At 48.2% G+C, this 17,541-nt stretch overlaps 2 protein-coding genes and 1 long non-coding RNA gene across 3 annotated transcripts; all 3 read right to left on the bottom strand.

Annotated features, from left to right (window-relative positions):
- Positions 1-4,843: 4,843 nt before the first annotated feature.
- Positions 4,844-5,771, bottom strand: LOC116654412 (putative small proline-rich protein 5). Its single transcript, XM_032449223.1, has 2 exons — positions 5,734-5,771; positions 4,844-5,387 (listed from the first exon to the last, which is right to left on the bottom strand). Exon 2 carries the CDS (start codon positions 5,364-5,366, stop codon positions 5,088-5,090), a length of 279 nt encoding a protein of 92 aa, XP_032305114.1. The 5' UTR covers positions 5,367-5,387; positions 5,734-5,771; the 3' UTR covers positions 4,844-5,087.
- Positions 5,772-9,093: 3,322 nt separating this feature from the next.
- Positions 9,094-9,573, bottom strand: LOC116654414. Its single transcript, XR_004309645.1, has one exon. It is a non-coding gene; the product is annotated as an uncharacterized LOC116654414 (long non-coding RNA).
- Positions 9,574-14,109: 4,536 nt separating this feature from the next.
- Positions 14,110-14,869, bottom strand: LOC107324371 (keratin, type I cytoskeletal 9-like). The gene has a single exon (XM_032449145.1). The coding sequence runs from the start codon at positions 14,865-14,867 to the stop codon at positions 14,151-14,153; it is 717 nt and encodes a 238-aa protein (XP_032305036.1). The 5' UTR covers positions 14,868-14,869; the 3' UTR covers positions 14,110-14,150.
- Positions 14,870-17,541: the final 2,672 nt, after the last annotated feature.

The following is a 17,541-nucleotide window of genomic DNA, read 5'->3' as shown; positions in this document are numbered from 1 at the left end:
CCACGTGCCCCCCTTGTGGCTTCGCCCTCCACCCTCTCCCTCCTCAACCTGCCTTTGTCCAGTTCCAGCACAAAGCCCAGGACCTTCAATCCAACACAGGAGAGCCCCACCATCTCTCCCAAGCCCATTTTCACCCCAGACCCTTCCAATACAGCAACGTGGAGCTTTCCTGATGCCAGACAGAAATGAAAAAAGAGGAAAATGGCACCTATACCTTTGCAAGCAACAAAGGAGAGAGATGTCAGTTAAGGATGGCCCACAGTTAGAGAGGGAAAGGACTGGCCGAGGCAGGCCTTTTAGCAGCTCCGATGGTGATCTTGGGGCATGAGGGCACCGCTGGTGCAATGAGAATGGGATTATCACGCGCTCAATACGGCTGTATTCGTGTTGCGCTGCCCATTCTTAGCCCTTCCTCTTTGGACGCGTGATATTCTCTGCTCATATTCCACTCCTAACAATTCCCCACGAGGATTTGGAAGGTGCTATTTTTCCTGTTTCCTGCAATGACGAGTAATCTATAGATGTTCAATTAGCCTGACCATTGGGCAGCCTGGGATTGCATCAGGGGCAGAAATGTCATGTCATGGCTTCAGAAATGCTGCTGCCTGAAGCAGGCAAACTAGCCGTGTTCAAGGTGACAGCTCAGAGTTTAATTTACCTTCGTTTCAACGTCAAGAGGAAATGACATTATCAAATGCAAGTCATTGGAATCATTTAGGCTGAGAGAGGACCTCACAAGACCTGCAGTGTCAGGCTAGCCTAGAGATTCCATCACGAACTAAACAGAGCCTTGAGTCTGCCCAGGGTGATGAAAGATTGTGGCTTTCCCACTGTCTGCACCCATCCTGCTCCTACTTCTTGCCTGCTGTCCTCCAGCAGCTCACATTGACATTCCCTCAACTCTTTCCACCTCCCTGCCAGCACATTCCCACCTGTGGCTTCTTTCAGGTTTTCAGCTGCTCAGCAAATGTTCTGAAATCTTGTCATATGTGGGCCTGCGCATTGAAAATACAACCCTGACGAGTTCAGATCCATTGCGTGCAGCTGTTCCAAAGGAGTACACCAAGGAGAGCCCACCTAGGTGAGGAAATGCTGATTTTTGAGTGAATGTGGGTGTTTGACACACGACCTGGATACGTTCAGAGGATTTGGTTATGATTTCCAATAAGAGTTATTATGGGCTGGGATTGGTGCTTTGGCTGATTGTACTGATCTTACCCAAAAATCAACCTTACTTGGGGCTTGCCATTTTCTCCTTCCCGAAAGGATGTTGTTTACAGCAGCAACAAGTGCTGTGTGGGGATAAGAGAAGTGCAATGACTTCTGTTTCTCAGCTATACAGTGATACTGAGAATTTGGAAGCATTGATATGGTCAAGTTAAAACAGCGTGACTTCTTGGACTACCATTTTGCATGTATTGACTAAGTAAGAAGGGCAACTCGTGAATTATTTTATACCCTTCAAGGAATAACTCTCGTGGTCCCTATAGTACCATTCAATCTGCAGCCAAGATGGGTCTTTTGTTGTTGTTGTTTCAAAGACAGTCGGTGAGGAACTTCTGCAGAATGGCTGGTGGGTTGGTGGCAGGAGAGGGAAGGCTTTGTGTGCTCAGCCCTTGAAGATCCACTTGGAGCTTTGGTAGATGAGGACTTATTTTCTCTATTAATTTAACTATTTTCAATTCCAACCGCACGAGACTAGTTGATACTATGACACTATGACTTTCTCCCCAAGTTACCCAGAAAATTGTTGTTGGACACTGACAATGGTGACAATTGTAAAGAAGGACTTTGAATGGAGAATCAAGAGCCTGAAAAGTGAATAAGGGAAATGAAAGGAGAATACGATTAATTTTAATTAATCAAATTAATTGTAAGCTTTATTGTTTCCACAGCCAGATGAGTCTGAAACAGAATATGAAGCATGAAAAGATTCCAATGGCAATTATGCACAATACACAGAAGAACATTTCCCGAAATCATTGGAAATAGTGAATCCTTGAAAGAGGACTGGAGGAGCACATCATGTACAGCAGTGATGAAGGAACAGAGCAGAGACCCTGGGATGTCCATAGCAATGCATCAACCCATGGTCACGGTGTCCGAGGAGGGGGCAGCGCAGGTGGTTGGAGTGTGGCTGGATCCTGCAGCTAGTATTTAGGGCATTGTTCGTGGCACTTGCAGATGTTCTTGGTTGTACTGGGGGCAATGGGGGACAGTGGGCAGCAGGGCTGCACTGGGGGCGATTATACGCTGCACTGGGGGGCAGAAGGTCTGCACGAGGAGGCAGGCACAGGCCGTCATGTAGTGTATTTCACGGAGACCTCTGGATGGTCTTATGTAATGGCAGGGAGGGCTCCGGAGTCGTGGCAGGAGGAGAACGGGAGCCGTGGCAGGAGGTCTCATTGGTGTGGCAGGAGGACCCACGGGAGCACATCTTTATGGAGTGCTGGCAAAGCTGTAGGAGGAAAAAGAAAGACGTCATGCTTGTTCATCAGCTCCCCTCTTAATTGCTACATCCTTCCTTGTGGTTTTTCTGTGTTATTCTGGGGAAGTTCATTCTCCTCTACTCTGTGACATGTGGGAGATCCTAACTCCAAAATGGACAATACTGGGTCCTTTTTGGGATACTCAACAATGGTCCCACTCAGATGGAAGTTTCCCTAGCAAGATATTGGTGATGGCATTTGAAGATTGAAATTTACAACTGCTTCTCATCACTGATTTAACTGCTCTGTCTCCCCCTCCATTTCCAAGGAGTTTGGGAATTAATTCCATGCTAGACCCCAAAGGCACCCAGTCACAGGCTGAAAACAAGACAGGCAAGGTCTGAACACAGAACCAGTCAGCCTAAATCCAGTGTGATTTCTGATTCCAGGTATTAGATAATTCAATATAACCCAACTTACCCTTTGCAGGAGCAGGGAAGAGAACTGAGAAGTGAAGCTGAATGAAGGAACAGCAGGGGATCTGTACTTTTATATGCTCCCAATGGGCTTGTCCAAGAGGTTATGCATCCTTTGGCAATGCTGACAATCAACACGTTCATATTTATCTTTTTAAGCATTTCCTATTTGACACGGTCAGGAAAGCCAATTACTATTTTTCCCTTCACACGTTAATAGGCAGTAGATTTCCTAATCTGTGTTATAAGAGGATTTTGTAGGTAGTTAGATATTTATATATTAGGAACGAACCAAACCCTGGAGTTAAAGAGTGATTTGTCATTGGGTAACCAGCGTTGCATCAACAAGCAGTTCAAAGCGTTGACTCCTACCCTACCTGCTGCCCCTTGGTCGGTGTGGCAGACTCGCATTTTTGCTGATACATCTGTCGTGACACAAGGGATTAATTACAATTAACAGCTGCAACTCACATGGACCATCCTTAGAGGGAAGTCCTGCTGACTGGCCCAAGCGCACCTAATACCTAAACACCGGAGATGACGTTAGAAGGATGTTCCCAATCCCAGTTTTTTCATTCCACTTGTGAGTTCACCAACAATTTGCTGTTCTTCCCTCGTGCCACCACTCCGTGCTGTTTACATCCCTCCTAGAAGATGAGGATATCAAATCCCAGCCATTAAGCCAACTCTTGGCCAACTCGCATCCTATTTTCAGATCCCAAATCATGTCGAGCTCCTGATTCACTTAAGCACTTCTGTAGTTTTTACTCATTGCAGTGTCTCCTTTTCTCTCACACTGCTCTACGACTTGATTTTAAGGCAATGCAACTGATATTTATATCTATACTGGGATTGTTATCCAAGTGGGAGCTGCAGGACCCTCAGGGAGCGATCCTTGGATCAGTGCTGCTGCAGGTAGAACAGGGGGTCAGAAAAGTTGCTGATTGAGCTCATGAGGCAGCAGTTATCCTGACAGGGATATCATTTGGAGTTTGCTTTCATGATAAATTGAGATAAAAAGCTGGCAGAATAGCAATGTTTTGTGAGATGCTAAATCATGGTGAACTCACCCCAGGCCAGAATGCCTTCATATTTTGGTTAGGTTTATTTTACTTCTTGATTTCTCAGGGTTATCATTCAGCAAAAAAAAACCCTAAGTTAGCCTTGGATAAGCTCACCTGCAGCCCTTTGAACAACCCAGGTGTTATAAGCAATGTAGAAATGGTTCAGCAAGGCTGATAAAGAGGTGTATTTTGGGAGGGCCCTGATGTCAGCCCTTTGTCCTGTTGGGTGCCGTCACTTCACCCCAGCACAGCTACCAGAAATCAGCTGCATAAGGGGAAATTAATTGTCGAGCTCTTTGTGACACCAATGCAGAGGAACCGGCAGAAGGAAGTGAGCCATCCTGTTCTGGAACAGACATCTCAGCTAGATGGGCTGGTGGCTGGGAGATAAGGATTAACTTAGGTTGTAAAAGCAGAGAGAAGTTTCGCATTTAATTCTCTATGCAGCATATGCTGAAAATAGTAATTTGCAGTCCAGTGAAAGAAGGAGGGTTAGAGGAGTCCTCTAGGTGCCTATTTGCATTTATTAGACACTTCAAACCCTTCGCAACTCTGAGTCAGATTAGGAAAGGAAGCACGCTGTGCTGCTGAATTAGGGAGCAGGGACTGGCAGTGCCAGGGTAACTGGGTGCAGGAGGGTTCTCTGTGTGCTGTACATAAAGGCATCCACCCCCTGCAGGAGCGTGGCTGGGATGAGTGTCTCTCACTCATTATGGCACTTTGGCAGGTGGGCATTTGGTGATGTATGAGAAAAGAAGAGCAAGAAGCCGTGCTGAAGTCATCAGAGGTAAAGATAATTCTGAAGTAAGGATGTTAAAGAGTCAACAAATCAAACTTTTTTGGGCAATGACATTTTATTGGCTTATCTACATGGTTGGAGGATGACACATTGTTAAGTAAGGTACTACCAGGACAAGCCATTCCCAGCCTTCAGGAGAAGAACGAAGACTGGATGTTGCTTGTTAACTACATAGAAATGGATCAAATTTATATTTTGAAGGAAATTCTAATCGCAGAAGAAGGATTCAAGGATTCATCCCAAATGGAAATTGGGGTCCCCAAATGGGAATCTGGTGGTTTGAGCGTTGGGCATCGAGAGCAGCAGGCAGCTGGAGCATCTAGTACTTGGGGTATGATGATGGCAGCTTGCAGATGTTCTTGGTGTACTGTGGGCAATAGGGGACAGGTGGGCAGCAGGGCTGCACTGGGGGGCAGTAACGCTGCACTGGGGGGCAGAAGGTCTGCACCGGGGGGCAGCACGGCGTCATGTAGGTGTATTTGGGCACGGAGACCCTCTGGATGGTGTAATGGCAGGAGGGCTCCGAGTCATGGCAGGAGGAACGGGAGCCGTGGCAGGAGGTCTCATTGGTGTGGCAGGAGGACCCACGGGAGCACATCTTTATGGAGTGCTGGCAAAGCTGTAGGAGGAAAAATAGAGAGATGTCATGCTGGTACAGCAGCCCCCAGTTGCCTTAATTTCCTTCCCCTTCAAACACTTCCTAAGTATTTCTCATAAGGTTCTCTCTCTGACCTTCTCTCCCTTTAGTTTCCAGTATTTCTGGGTTTTATTTTTGTGCCTGTACCTGCATCCCCCTTCTCATTCATGTTAATAAAACAGCTTATGTGGATCACAAGAACTCGATCTCTACCATGACCATGCTCTGGAGTCAAGGAGTTGGAACCATGCTCCAGCTCTACCAAAGCTTGTATGGAAGCAAATGGTTTCACAGAGAAACTGAGGAGAAACAGATAAAGTAGACTCACCTTTTCAGCAACAGGAATGGAGATGTATGGGAGCAGAGGAGAGAATGAGGGAAATCAGGAGTGAGGGAGCTTTTATACTCTTCCAAAGGGTTATCTGGGACATGAGACATCTCTTGGCAAGTGCAGCATAATTACATATCCCAGCCCATTTCTATCCGCTGTGTTCAGCTTCCGACGTTTTCCCTTTGATGCACTGTGCTTTTAGCATTCTAATTGTCCCGTGGGGTTATTAATAGCGCCTTAATTCCTTCACCTCCCTATGAAAGAGATTGGAAGGTATTTTGTGCAAAGTGACGCTAGTGCTGGAGATCCTAATAGATCAGGGTCATGGGCAGCCAGCATCCAGCGGAAGCGATGTTCCTAATGCAGAAGCATCATTTCTTGTACATCTTCATGTGCTGGGATGACACATGGGCCAAGAGCCAAACGTGATCGTGTGTCCATGTGAAAGACAACGGGTTATGGGTGGCAGCTGATGGGGATTATGCTTAGGGTAGGAATATTCTCACTGAATTGCTCAATGGAACCGGAAACTTTAATGAGAGATTCGGAATTAGCCCTAAGAAGTTCCTTGTTTCTAATTTCAACCTGTCTTTATGGAATGTCCTAACAATGATATATATATATATATATATATATATGTATTTTTCTCTTGCTATTTGTGTTGGATTTAGCCTTAATCTGCAGCACTGTGATAATGGCAGTGATACCAAACCCCAGAGCACAACGGTTTGAGGTTCACCCATTGGTCTGAGATCCCTCTCATCTTCCTATAGCTGTAATTACTTTCTGTTCTGGTTTCCCTTTGTCCTTCTTTAATTTACTCCGATTATCTCTCAGCACTTCAAATGAAACACCTTTATTTTAATTTAGGGAAACCTTTACCAGCTGAGGTGGTAATAAGGTGGGTCATGTTCCCACCTCCATAGCAAGGCTGAAGATCTTCATGGTTTTCAAGGCAACACATGAACTTTTAGCTGCATTTCTGGCATTGCTGTCCCACTTCCAGCACTCAGCCACAATATTTCTGCAGCTCCCATGGAAATACACAGGGATGGGGGCTGTAGCTTAAGGAAAACCACACAATCCATCCTGCTGCGCTGGAGCTGCACGTTTCCCAGTGGATTTTCCCCTGAATCACGGGTGAATCCCAGGGTTCCTTCCCACTTCTCCATACAGGTCATGCCCACATAACCCAGCAATTACAATTTCTTGTCACATAAGAGGCAAGAATGTGTCAGCACCAGGATGGCATTGCGGGATTAAGCGTCAGGTAGAACTGATTCTGGGTGATGCTCTGCTGAATCACCTCCATCCCATGGACCGCCCTGTTTGTGTCTGTGCTTCAGTATCACACCATACACCAAGGATCTATAAATACTTCTCTACAAAGTTTTATTTTATCTCTCAGCCTTTAGGAAGAGGCACGCGGTCGTGCGCGGGAGTAGATCTGTTGTCATATTAAAGAGAGGTAAAAATAAAGCAGGTGAGTCAGACGTCGGGAAGGAAAGGCAGCAGACAAAGGGCTGTGGGCAGGGGATGGAGAAGTCCCCATTCTCCAACCTCATGCTGAGGTGTCTATAAAATCTCCTCTCCCAGCCCATTCCCTGCAGTTTGACCCCACCTCTCCCCCCATTGTAGGTAAAGATACATGATTAGACTGATCTGGATGGTTTATAACAACTTATTTCTAGACTCCAGCTCTGTTTACTCCCTCCATACAGACCTGGCTCTGCCTAAATCCAAACACCTTATTTACTGTAAATAGTACAGGAGGGAGAGACCTTCTGTGGAATACTCCTTATTTTCTCCTTGATAAATCACACCTAATAACATCATTCAGAAGGCACTATCACACAGATAAGGACAGAGCAGGACCGAAAGAAGTCTCATTTTGGCATTCCTGGCCTCTTCCATTTCTGGTGGTTCCTTTGGGTTCATTGTCCTTTTCTTGGCCCGTTTCTTGTCCCCTCCTCTGCTGCTGACTGGGCTGAGCCATCCCCAGGGAATGCTCTTGGCACTGAGTTGTGACGGTGCTGTGATGACAGGAGGAAAGTGAGGATGGTTTCTCACTGGGTTGGTGGCAACCCGCTTCCCTTCTCAGCACTGTGAGTTGAGATAATAGAACTCCAGTTCAGGTGAGATTTGCTGTCTCCACTCCCCACCTCCTCCTCTTCCATCCATTGACACAACACAACATACGTGAGAACTTGGACTGCTTTAAAAGCATGAAGATAGGAGATTTTATCTCTCCTTCCCTTAAATGCTTTCAGTCGGGCTCAGGCCCAGCCCAGAGCTTCTGTCTGCTTTGGTTTCATCCTCCCAGGGTGGGTTTGGCACCCGGGTGGCCATGGAACAGATTGTGTCCCCCCATCCTGTGCTGCACATCTCTGACCCCTTCACCTGCAATCCTCAGTGGGAACACTGTGCCTCATTGCTTTAATTAACACTAATAATAAAACAAGTGCTAATAATAAGTTTCTTGTTTCTTTCAAAGGCTCAGCGTTAAGCCTTTGTTAATTAAATATCTGGAGCATTACACAGCTCACGGCTCTCAGCCCACGGAGGCGTGAATTTTGGCAGCCTCTGCACTGGTGGATGCTGGAGAAGAACCTGGGGATGAGCACAGTGCAATGGGAAATTCAGCTCACCATTTGATAGTCCTGTTTTTCTACCCCTTCTAGGAAAGTTCAGCCCTTTGCTGGATTCTGCTGAGAAAATTCTGGTGGTGTTTTCTCTTTCTCCTTCTTTTTCCCCCACTCAGCTCTATGTGATGCTCAGTAACGAGTCTGCAGTTCACAATGGGAGTCAATGGTGAGTGCGTGGCCTGACTTATACCCAAGGGGCTTTCTGCAACAGCTGATCTAGGCAATACGAGCCCTTGTTGGCATTTTCAAAGGTAGAGTGAGCTTGTGGAAATAATCTATCTAACCCCACATTCTTGATATGGAATAGGTCAGAAGGAAGATTAAATATAACCTGATCCTTCCTCTGCTTATGCCCTCTTGCTCATGGTCCAGGCTTCCCAAATGGAGCCACGTAAGGAGAACTCCATATTGCAAATCCAAAGCTTTGCTTTTAGCTCTTTCTAAATGTGCCAGGACTCTGAGCCCCAGGGTCAGGCACTGCACAGGGTGGTTTTAACCTTCAACCCAGACAGTTTTGCCCAACCTGGCATCTGAATTTGCCTGGCAGATGCACAAGGGTGGGGACGGAAGCCTTGATGCATTGCTGCAATAGGAAGGGGGAAGCAGTCTGCAACGTGGAAGGCAGCTCTCATTCACAAAGCTGGGCTTGGAGGAGGTGATAGAGGTGGTTAATGGAGGAAGGACAACGAGGACACCAGCACAGTTTGTGAGCTTTACATTTTAATATCACGTCTTTGCTACTGGATACAGAAGCAGGAGAATAACGGATACAAATGCAAGAAGGCAAATCACATTTCTGATGTGCCAATGCCACGTCACAGCATCAGGAGAGGCAATACGTGCTGGAGAGAAGGGGCAGGAGCTTCTCCTGCTCAGGGCTGTGCCCTGCAGAGGTGAGGGATGAGCACAGCCCCTTCACTTCTGCTGCTGCGTGGGCCATTGCACAGGCTGCTTGATCTGCTGCTGCTGCTGCTGGCATGGGACGGGAGCCACAGGGCCCTGAGCAGGCACGGTGACCACGGGGACCTGAGGCTGGAGGACCACCACGGGGGTCTCGTCCTGCACAGCTCTCACTTCATGGCAGGTGACCTCCTCGGAGCCATGGCAGGAGGAACGGCCGCTGTGGCAGGAGGAGCTCTCAGAGCTGTGGCAGCCTCTGTCAGCACGGGAGCACATCTTTGGTCAGAGCAGGAGACCTGGGAAGAGAAAAGCCTTGTACTGAGATGCACTCAAGCTCTGCTTTGCATTCAGCTTTCCTCTGTGTGTGTGTGTGTGTGCCCAGCAGGATCAACCCCTCTACCCACCCCACTTCCCCACTTTAGGGCTTTGCTCCCACATCACCACCCTACTCAGTGCTCCCCAATCATCCTGGTCTCCAGATCATCCAGGCTTCACATTCCTGCTCTCCCTTGGTGCATCTCACAAGCACTGATGCAGGATGCACTGCAGTAACATGTGCTATAGCGGAGCGGATGTGCTGCCTGCTGTCAGTTTATATTGCAGCAGCACTGGGACACAAGGGTCTCAAAACAGGGTTTTCTGGCACAGCAGGTAAATTTACAGCCAGGAATGGTGGCTATTGAAGCCACAGAAGAACACATTTCAAAGCCAGGTGCTCAAAATGAAGGAACTCCTGTGCCTTCCTTCCTCCTTGTGCCCTCTTCGCTCTCTATGTGCCCTGCAGACCCTCAGCTCATTGCTGCCAGGGCACAAAGAGCACTCCATGCACACAACTGACTCCTCAGGAGGGGGTAAGCCACAAGTTCCAAGGAGGCAGGAGGCACATATGCTGTGCTCACGGAGCTGGAAGCTCTCTGGGCTGCTCCTGCCCCTCTGAGATTAGATCTTCCTTCTGCATCGTTTCCTGGACTTCTTCAGAGAGAGCTTAATACTTAAAACCACAAACATTTACATTTTCTAAAGCGGCTTAGTGAAGGAGTCAGGCTCATTAACACAATTAAAACCCCATCTCTCATTCATTCCCACGTCCCCTCCTTTACTCCTTTTATTTCCAGCCCAGCCTGTGATAACTGGAAACCTGAAGCAGCTATGTCCTGTTAAGAGCAACAGATTCTTCTTCCTAGCAGAGGCTGGTAGAGAGCTGTGATGGAGCAGAATTGCTTCTGCCTATGAAGCAGAATCTCCATAATCCCATCACCTACAGAAGGAGCCGTTCCTATAAGAGCAGAGCACAGCTCTGGCAATGCAATATTAGCCATGCAGCAAACACTCACCTTGTCTGGAAAGGTTGTGCAGAAGGAACGGAGACGAGTGAATGAGCTCCTCTCCCATTTGGGAACTTTTATACAGTTCCTCGGTCTCTTCCTAAAAACCCCTGGGGAAAATGACCAATGTGTTTACAAAACTGCCCCACCTTAGTTACCCACACCTTCAAAAGCTTATTCAACCCGGTTCCTTTGATTGACTTGTCATAAGGTAGATTGTCTCCCTTGTGTTACATAGCTTTAATTGCCACCCTGCCCCACGCGGGTTGTAATGCACGAAGAGTGAAAACCGTGTGGGTGGCTTGCCTGTCTCAGTGTCATGCCAGGATGAGTTTTCTATTGCAAAACGGATGGCAAAGGTGGCAGATTTGGGGTTTCTGTCCTGATGAAACCTCTCACCCAAAGCCTGGGGAGGAGAAAAGCTGATGACGCAGGGTGAGGGTCTTCCTCCATTGCCAGAAATGAGGCACTCTGTTAGAAAGTCCTCACCACCTCTATACTCTATGAGCATCCTCCAGGTGCTCTGATCCATCAGACATTCGGAGATGCCAGCACATCAGTGTGGCTCTGCAGTGCCACTCTTGTCCCCCTCTCTCTGCCTCCATCATTTCCTACAGCAGTCAAAGGAGGATAATAAAGCAGGGGGCACTGATGAGGGTACTGAGAGCTACAAAGTGCCCTGGTAAAGACAGAGAGGAATACTGAGCACTTCAGAAAGACTTTTGGCTTAAACCTGTGAATGCCACCTGCATGTAGAATGGTTTCTCTACTCATCTTAGTCCCATTTGTGCCTGATTTTTACAGCCATTCACTGGTATTGACACAAAGACCACTAATATTCATTACCTGTGGTTTTTTTCCGGCCAACACCGGCAAGCATTGAACAGAATTGCTCTTTTAAAATACCCATTTTTACACTTCTTGATTCTTCCCCCTTTCCACCTCTACCTGCAGCAGCCGTTGCCCGTAATGGGAAACACCCACCGACAGCCGCTGATTGAGCAAACCCCAGGTGTGAGCAAGCTGTGAGCAAGGCGCTGAGGTCAGGGCCTGCCACCCAGCTCACCCCGCTCTTCCCCGGTGCTCCGGGTGCAAAGCAGCGGCTGTTGCAACCCTGGCTGCTCACTGGGCCCTGCAATCCCCATGTGCAACCACAGTTTTGCATTTCACCACCACTTACTCAGCTCTTGGCCCAGGGCTGAGCTGCAGCAGCCCTGATTTCTCCTTTTCCTGACCGTGCTGTGCTGTTCCAGCAGCATTCAGTGCTTTTACTTGTTTTGCATCCCAGCTCACTCTGCATATGTGGGAATCGTGAGGTTTTGGTGGGCTGAGATCAATGGAACCTCAGGATTAGCTCCCACTTGCTATCTCCAAAGCCATTCCTTTAGTTTCTATCCAGAAGCATCGGGTAGGACTTTCATCCAGTAGCCAAACTCCTGTTGATGCTTCATCTTGCCTGTTTACAAACAGAAGCTGAGTGACTACGATGTTTGCAGGCAGGAACATGAGTGGGGATGCTACCACGCAGCCATGAGAAGTGAACGATTCCTCTCTGCATGCACAGTGAGCAGGAGGAAACGTGCATCAGCTGCACAACTCTGCATCCCTCCAGATGTGGAGGGAGAAGCCCCATTAGTTGGACTGCAAAGAGCAGCAGAGGGACACAGCCCTGGCAGCACAGATATAAGAGCATCCTCTTCTGCTGGGTTCATTTCATGTGATGTTCCAGCTCATTTATCACTTTGTGCAGTGCTTTTTGAGAGGAACCTCCATGAACCAGCCAAGTGGGACAGGGAATTACAAGTGGACCTTTCAAGTATTTTTTCCTTATTCTATTAGATATATATATATTTTTAAGTGTGTGAGATTTTGGAGTGGCTTCAGGCCAGTCTGTTGAATGGGTGCCTGTGGATGCTCTGGGTTTTATCAGGTTTTGGGAGTCACTGGAGCTTTCTGAGTGCTCCACTCCCTCTGATCCTAGCAGACGAAGCAGGAAGAACAATAGGAACCAATAATGAAGTGGTAGACTTAAGAAATATGAGCAGATGCCAGTAAATGATAATGCTGCCTAATTTTAGAATGGAACTTTATTATGGCGGGTAACAAAATCTTGAGTAACCCTCCCTGCACCACAGCTCTCCATCTTACAACACTTGGCTGCATGCAGACACCCATTGTGGCACCAAGCATAGGACCAGGAGCAGCACTGTCATAGGAAAAATAGAATCATTGGCCTGGGTTGAAAAGGACCAAAATGTTTATCTTGTTTCAACCCCCTGCTATGTGCAGGGTCACCAACAGGCTGCCCAGAGCCACATCCAGCCTGGCCTTGAATGCAGCAGGGATGGGGCATCCACAGCCTCCTTGGGCAACCTGTTCCAGTGTCCCCACCCTCTGTGTGACAAACTTCCTCCTAAGATCCAACCTAAACCTCCCTTGTCTCAGTTTAAAGCCATTCCCCCTTGTCCTATCACTGCCCACCCTTGTAAATAGCCATTCCCCCTCCTGTTTATACGCTCCCTTCAAGTATTGGAAGGAACATCAGGAGAAGCTTTATGGGTGTTTGTGGAGCTGAAAGAGACAGAGTCCTCCCGGGTGCGTGAAAACAGGACTGGCAAAACATATTGTACAATGGAGCTGTGTGCCCTTTTCTCTTCCTTTAAGCATGCACAGAGCTATGGGTGCTTTACTTGCCCAACACCATCACTGGGTACTCAAGCACCCCTGCTCTGAACCATCAGCTCAGCACGGAGGAACCATTCTCTCCCTCCTCCTAAATTAGGGCCTGATCCTATCGCACGGTGCCACGAAGCAAGTTGCTGCGAGCAACAAAACCAGCTCGTTGGAGTTGCCTCACACTGCTGGTGCAAGCACACGTCTACGTGCTCAGCTTACGCCATCTCTTGCAATCTGCCGGATGGGGGCCGGCCATGAAATTGCTGCCAGTAAATAGAGCTGCATTCTCAAGGTCACGTAGTAAATAATAATCACAGGGAAATCACCTGGGCGTTCTGCAGCTCTGCTTATAGGGGCCGGGCTGTGTGCAGTGCTGAGGGGCCCCATTGGGAATATGGGAGCAGCACGAGGGGCTCTGACGTCTGCCAGAGCCAAAGGAAGCAGCTTTTCCTGCTGTTAATAACGGTGTAATTGTGTTAAAATCAATGTGACGTTTAATTAATTTAGTTGTAAAGTACATATTGTATCCATAGGGAAATCAATCTTCTGTAGCCCATCTTGAAGTGATCCCTTTGGGTGTCTGTATGTACATCAAATGAAGGAGGGAAAAGTGAAGCAAATCATCCTGATGTTCCTATAGAGCATAAGACTTGATTTCCCAGCCCATGAGAAAAAGGAGAAGGAGGAAGGAATCTTTTCCCAACCCATGAGAAAAAGGAGAGGGCAGAAGGGATCTTTTCCTGTCATTGAAGCATGGATCCCTGACCCAGGCTGGGTCAGTCTGATGGGAATAATGCAGAGCTCCTGGTCCATGGCAAAAGCTGCAGCGTGGCACATCTGAAGCACAGAGTGAGATCCGTGGGATCCTTCACTTCTTCTGGCTGGGGGGCCACTGGCAGCTCTGCTTGATCTGTTGGGGCTCAATGTTGGGGATGACCACAGGGCACTTCTGCTGCATAGCCTGTGCCATCCCAGCACCTCCAGAGCTGAACTCTCCCCCGGTGCCATAGCCTGATGCTCCACCATACAGATCCTGTCCAGCACTTGTGCTTACAGCCTTTTGTTTCTGCGATGCACCATACCCATAACCAGAGCCTCTCCCAACACCCAGTTTCCCACTGTACCATCCTGATCCTCCGCCACCCCCTGAACCACCAACCATACCCCATCCTGTGTCCTCAGAGCCATATCCCGTTGCTCCACGAGGGCTATAGGTTGGGACTGTCCCCCCCGTTGTGCCCCATCCCGATGCCCCCTCACTATCACCCCCAGATATTACAGTGACCCCATCGCTGCCGGGTGTGCACCCCACTGTGATGCTGTATGGGGAGGATGTGGGTGCAGCTCCTCGGGTGTAGATGATGGAGCCCTCTCCGCTGCAGAAGAGGGAGCCACGTCCATGCAGGGTCGATGTGTCCCCATAGTGTGAGGAGATGCCATTGCTGTAACCCCTGTTGGGGCGGGAGCATCTCCCTCGGAGATACTGAAAGATCTGAAAGAGGAAAAGAAAACACCAAACAACACCCATTATTTCCTCGTTTTTACAGCATGACAACACTCTGCTCTTCTTCAAATAGGAGAACATATACCAGGACAGCTTCTCTGTTTCCTATCTTTAAGCTGCATTTCTGGAGAATCAAAAGCTGAACTATTTTAACGCCTCACGACTGCTGCAGTTTCCCCCTCTCCATCCTTGGATAGCACGGATTATCCTTGATTCTGCTTTTAAAGTGTTGCAAGAGTGGTGTATCAGGATTTCCAAGCAAGGCGATGTTGTCGGCTGCGTTGTTGCACCCATTGCATTCCCAATGGGCTTTAGATAAGTGGCACAGCCGTGACAGGTGCCGTAACCACCATGAAGGACAACACAGACTTGTCATTAAATCCTATCAAAGAGATGTTCCGCGTCTTATAAACATGTTGGAAGTTGCCATGGCTCTGCTGGTCCCAATGTGCTGAGCCCACCGCAGGCTTAGTTGGGTCTCCAGTCCCCTTGTGGTTCCCAGTGGTCCAATTTAACCTCTCCTCCCAGCAGCAAAACAGGAATGCAGTAATGGATGCACCATAGCTAGAAGCTATCCAGGTCCTGAGAATGGTGCTAAGGATGCTCAGGCAGTGGGATACTGTTGCAGATACACCCCAAGATCCCAAATGAAGCCATCCATCCCCTACAAATATGACATCATAAAGCTACAGGAAAAAAAAAAAAGCAGACTTACCTTCCTCAAAAATTGGAAACACATTTAGAAGGCTAAAGTGTACTGAATGAAGAGCTTTAAGGCACAGGATCTTTTATACGGCGTTTAGCATAGATGGGAAGTGAGACACCCTAAGGAATGGCAAGGATTTATTTACCAATCAAACACTTGATCCCAGTGTTTGCTTTGACTCATGACAACTGATCAATATCTCCTCATTGTCCTGCATGCAGCAGTAATTGCTGCTCCTGCTTAATAACACCATTTTTCAGCTTAATGACTCTATTCCTGTGCTCCAGCCCTGAATGAGGACCGCTGCGAGGCAGATCTTCTGGGGGAGGTGGGTGGGGATGTGGGTGTAGGAGATGCTGAGCATGAGGAATGGTGCATGCAGGACAGAGGGTGGCAGTGAGTGGGGAAGGGGAAGGAAGCTGTTGTTCAGCAACATGGCAGTATTTGCAGGGCAATTAGTATCTGCAAGGGCAAATGAGGTTGGAGGATACCCAGGATAGAGGGAAAGCAGCCCAGGGCTGCACACAGCACCTGGTCCCTACATCCTCTCACTGGTGGCTCCATAGAGATGTTATCTAAGGAGAGCATTTACCTTTGAATTGGGGTAAAACAGCCAGTTTGGGTGATTTGTGAGGATGCTACAGGGAAAGGTTAAGGAACCTGGAGATAATTGCAGAGGTTTAAATGCCCAAACACCCAAAGTCACTGTGGCAGGATTACTCCTGGCATGAAGGAGTCGCCCACCAGCTGCCTTCCTTCTGCATCTACCCCTGCTGTGCCATTGGGAAGACCATGGAGCATCAGGGACTAATGGGATGTGCTGGGGATGTACAGTGGCCGTACTGGTCTCACTGCCTTGAAAGGTGTCCACACAAAGCCTCAATGCTCAGCTCAGCTTGTGGTGCTGGACCAGGTCTGTTCAACTCTGAGCAGTATCCCCAGAGGGGCAGTGAGTCTCAGCTTTGGCAATAGGCCACAGTTACTGGGCAGTGAGCAGCACAAAGGGGTGGTGCTGCTGCCCTCGGCATTTCACATCAAAGCAGGTTTCCAAATGTGGACAAGGAAGAATTAAGGCCTGGAGGCACTGTGTGCTTTTACAGCCTAAGGGCAGTGCTGTTGGCTTTATTTCCTTCTGCTGTCCCAGGGCTCATTCAGCCAACCCAGCGTGGGAGGCTTTCCTCTGGGCAGAGCTGCTCTGAGGTTTGCAAAGCTGGGAGGGAAGGTGTAAAACAAAGACATGGGCATTGACGTGACATTGGACCACTCTGGGCCATGGTAACTGCTGATATGGGCTGTTTCTGCTTCCTCTGCTTCAGGTTGGAAGCCAGCAGCCTCAGCTGCACCATCCAGCAGCTCTGTGTTGCTCCACAAGCATCATCATTAGGTGCTGCTACCCCAGAGGAATCTGAGCCATGAGCTGGGGCAGCAGTGAAAGGGAAACACCAATGGAGGAGTCAAGGGGATGTTGGGAGCTGTGGGTGTTTGATGCTTTAGCATGTGTTGTTGCTGTACTTTGGAGCCCACAGGAAAAGAAAGGTGCAACAGCTTCCTGGATTTTATGGTGCATTGGCTTTAGAGCTGTGACAATGACTGATGAACAGATCACCTTCTCAATAATAGAGTCAATTAGCTTTTCAGATATATTTCTGGCTTCCAAGACTATAATGTGTGAGAAAGTAACAAAGAAGAGACTCAGAAGTAAGTCTACCTTGTGATATCATTATATTTATTAGGTACTACAAATGATTGTTGAAAATAGACTAGAATTTGACCAAAGAACTCATAACAACAGCACAGGGCAAAATGTTGTTAAGTCTCGAGTCCATGGAATAGCAATGAAGCATCAAGGGTTGAGAAGAGGACACACGGTGGGGAAGCAGACAAACATGAAAGCAAAGGCAGGGCTGTTTTTGCTGAGTGCTGGGTTGCTGGGGGTGGTCACTTCTGCTGGCCGGGGAAGTAGCAGGCCTGCTTGGTTTGATGGCTCTCGATGTGAGGAATGACAATGGGGCATTTCTGCTGTGAGGACTGGCCGTATCCACCACTGCC

This window comes from Coturnix japonica, chromosome 25 (genome assembly GCF_001577835.2).
Source record: "Coturnix japonica isolate 7356 chromosome 25, Coturnix japonica 2.1, whole genome shotgun sequence".
Classification (NCBI taxonomy): Eukaryota; Metazoa; Chordata; class Aves; order Galliformes; family Phasianidae; genus Coturnix; species Coturnix japonica.
This window is presented reverse-complemented; position numbering and strand designations above follow the sequence as displayed.